Below are 3104 nucleotides of genomic sequence, written 5' to 3' on the forward strand. Positions count from 1 at the left end.
TGCGGCTCGTCGACACAACAGGCTCCGCGTCTGTGGAGGCCAACTCTGCCTCATCATCCTCGTCCTCATCCTCGTCTTCGTCCTCGTCGTCGTCGGTATCCTCGTAGTCCTCATCGTCATCAATGAAGTCGTCCATTGTGGGGGACGTTGCCTTCTTTTTCTTTGTCTTCTGCTGCCGCTTCTTCGGGGTCTCTTGCTTTGGCTTCGCACGCATGCGACCCTCCGCTGCGACCGCCGACTTCCCCTTGGCCTCCGTGAGCTGCAGCACCTCTCCTCCTTGCAGCTGCTGCTGTTTCTCCTGGGGAGACCCCTTGCCACTTGTTCTGTTCGCCGCCTTTTTTCTCGCTCCCCCTTTCGCCTGCTGAGCGAGGAGCTTCTTGCGGTGCTTGGGGTCAGCGATCAGTTCGAACGCGTGCACCAGCCGCTGGAACGCCTCCGTTGCGCGCTCGAATCGTCCCTTCATTTTGTCAGGGTGAACCAAACCGGCAAGGCGCATGTAATTCCGCCGCGCTTCAGCCACAGGCGTATCGGCGACGACGGGCGGCAGGCCGGGGGCGAGCGACAACACCTCCAGCGCCGCATCGCCCTCGCAGTTGAGAATAGACTGCGCAACAGCTACGGCATCCATTTGCAACGAAACGGCGCACGTCCAACAAGTAGAGCAGCAGCTCGCTCTCAAGAGCGCTTTGTTGTTTTCTTCTCGAACCGCGTCAACTGGAAAGACAGACTCCGGTGATCAAGCCAGAGGAAAAGGAAAGAAGGGAACGAGAGTGCGGAAGCAAAGGACAGCAATAGATGAGGCAAATAGGCACAAGAAAAGGGAACACGCAAGAAGCACCACGCGAATATATAAATAGAGAGAGAGAGAAAGAGATCCACACACGCATTCAGAAGGGGGGGGGGGNAAAAAAAAAAAAACAGCTGCACGTGGGACTGGAGGTTGCGCAGGGCCACACCTGAAATATGAAAGAAGAGGGACAAGCAACTCATAAACAGGCATCCAAAGGAAGAGAGAGAACGGGCAGTACACTACTTCAACATCTACTATCTCACCTGAGGCTCTTCGTTTTATTTAAGTGTTGTTGTTGTGCCACACATTCCCACACAGCTGCAGGATGAACAGCGGTGCACTACGCCGCGACTGCGCCCCCTCAAATGAAATCGCAATACTTGTAGAGTTACATACACTTCCAACGCACACTACGCCTCCGATAGGCATTTAGTGCCGTTTTGTCCTTGCCTTGTCTCTGTGTGTGTGTGTGTGTGTGTGTGTGTATGTACGCGACCGGGCTCTACTCCCACAGCTGTAACGCAAAAACTGAAGCAATAAAAAAAAAAAAAGACGCCAACAAGCACACACTGGGGGGAGAGAAGGGCCCCGACGACCGGCACTGGAAGCGCCGGCGGCACGCAGGCAGCACAGCCCCGCTCTCCAGAAGGGCAACGCTACTGAGCGAGCCCCTCCTGCAGCTGCTTCTGCTGCACGCACGCCTGCCCAGTGACGGAGGGGGCGTGGCAACGCTGTGGCCCCAGCCTCCAGTCCGTCGCCGCAACGTACACCCACTCATTGCTCTCCGCCTCCTCAGTGAGAGCGAGATCGTGGTTACGCCACTTCGCGATCTCGCCAATGAGCGGCGCATTCGAAACGATGAACGGATGGGACTCTACTTCCTCCGCCGTTGGGCGAGTCTTCACGCCGAATGACAGCATTCCCTCGATGAGTGCCTTGGCGCTGTCGGACACGCCAGCCCAGCGCGGCCCGATGCAAAGAACTCCACCACGCATCTCCTGGTGGAGCGCCGCGAGGCCTGTGCCCTTCAGCGGCCGCTGCCCGGAGAGCATCATGAATGCTACGACGCCTAAACTATAAACATCCGCGCGGTGCATTGTGTCGCCTGTGGCTTCGAAGGCGTTGAGGCTCCGCAGCGCCGGCACGACGTTCTCGGGCGACGCAAACCCCACCGTGCCGCAAGGCTTGAACACCTGCCGTCCCGCGCTGGTTATGTACTCAGCGAGGCCAAAATCAATGATCATCGCCCGTGTGTAGTCGAACGTGAGGACGATGTTGTCGTGCTTGATGTCACGGTGCACTATGCGCTTCTTGCGGTAGAGGTAGTTGAGCCCCTGCGCCACCTGCGAGACGACACTCGCGGTGAAGGCCGCCATGTTGCAGCGCCGCCGTCGCAGCAGGTTCAGCGCCTGCGTGAGCGTGCCGCCATCGCCTACCTCCATCACGATGACGAAGTGCAGCGGCGTCTGGAACACCTCCAGCACGTGCACAACGTTCGGGTGGTCGGTATCCTGCATGATGGCGAGCTCCGTGATGATCTTACGCCACGCCCACAGCGTCAGAATGCTGCTCTTCGTGATCACCTTCAGCGCAACACGGGTGCTGTCGGTGCGACGGCGGTCCTCACACTTGTAGACTACGCCAGTGCCTCCCTTGCCGATGCGGGCGCCGTCAAAGAAGGAGGGAAAGCGGCTCATGATGGTGTCGTAGTACACGTATTCGCCAACGTGGAACTCTGACATGGAGGTGTAGCACGACTGCAGCAGCGCGTTGATGCTGCGGTCGTCGAGGAACGACAAGATGAGTTGCGCCGTCACCGCCTCACGCGGGCCCGTCGCGCCCCTGCGCATACTGCGGAAGACGGCCGGCAGGCGACAGGCGTTGCAGCGGCGCAGAAGCCGGCCTCCGTACTCGCCGGTTGGTGGCGCACACTTCTCGCAGAAGATACCGCCGCACCAGCGGCAGTGGTGCCTGCCGTGGAACAGCGTGAAGGGCCGACCGCAGCGCCGGCCGCCGCACACCTCCGCCGAGCTGTCGTCACGCCAGCGGGCACCGGGGACGACAAGCCCCTGCGGCCCGTCCAACATCGCCCGAACGTCTGATGCACGGCGCAAAGAGCAGGACACGAAAAAAACAGAGGGAAGAAAGAAGGAGAAAAAAACAAAAAAAATAAATAAATAGTGAAGGTGCTTAAAGATACGAACAGGTCGCTGTGCAACAGATGTACGCGCACGAGCATCGCAACACATGCAGGCGCACTTGAGGATGTGCCCTCACGCTCTCCTGGGGGGGCGTCATCCGCTTCAAGCCACGC

General features: G+C 59.0%; 2 protein-coding genes across 2 annotated transcripts; both read right to left on the minus strand.

The window, feature by feature from the left end:
* Window positions 1–628, minus strand: DQ04_14901000 (hypothetical protein; the record flags this gene model as incomplete). The annotated part of the gene is made up of 1 exon (XM_009317225.1): window positions 1–628. A coding segment is annotated over one exon (628 nt), but the record flags the coding sequence as incomplete, so codon positions are not given.
* Window positions 629–1446: 818 nt separating this feature from the next.
* Window positions 1447–2877, minus strand: DQ04_14901010 (putative protein kinase; the record flags this gene model as incomplete). The annotated part of the gene is made up of 1 exon (XM_009317226.1): window positions 1447–2877. One exon carries the CDS (start codon window positions 2875–2877, stop codon window positions 1447–1449), a length of 1431 nt encoding a protein of 476 aa, XP_009315501.1.
* Window positions 2878–3104: the final 227 nt, after the last annotated feature.

Source organism: Trypanosoma grayi (assembly GCF_000691245.1).
Source record: "Trypanosoma grayi strain ANR4 Tgr_1490_V1, whole genome shotgun sequence".
NCBI lineage: Eukaryota > Euglenozoa > Kinetoplastea > Trypanosomatida > Trypanosomatidae > Trypanosoma > Trypanosoma grayi.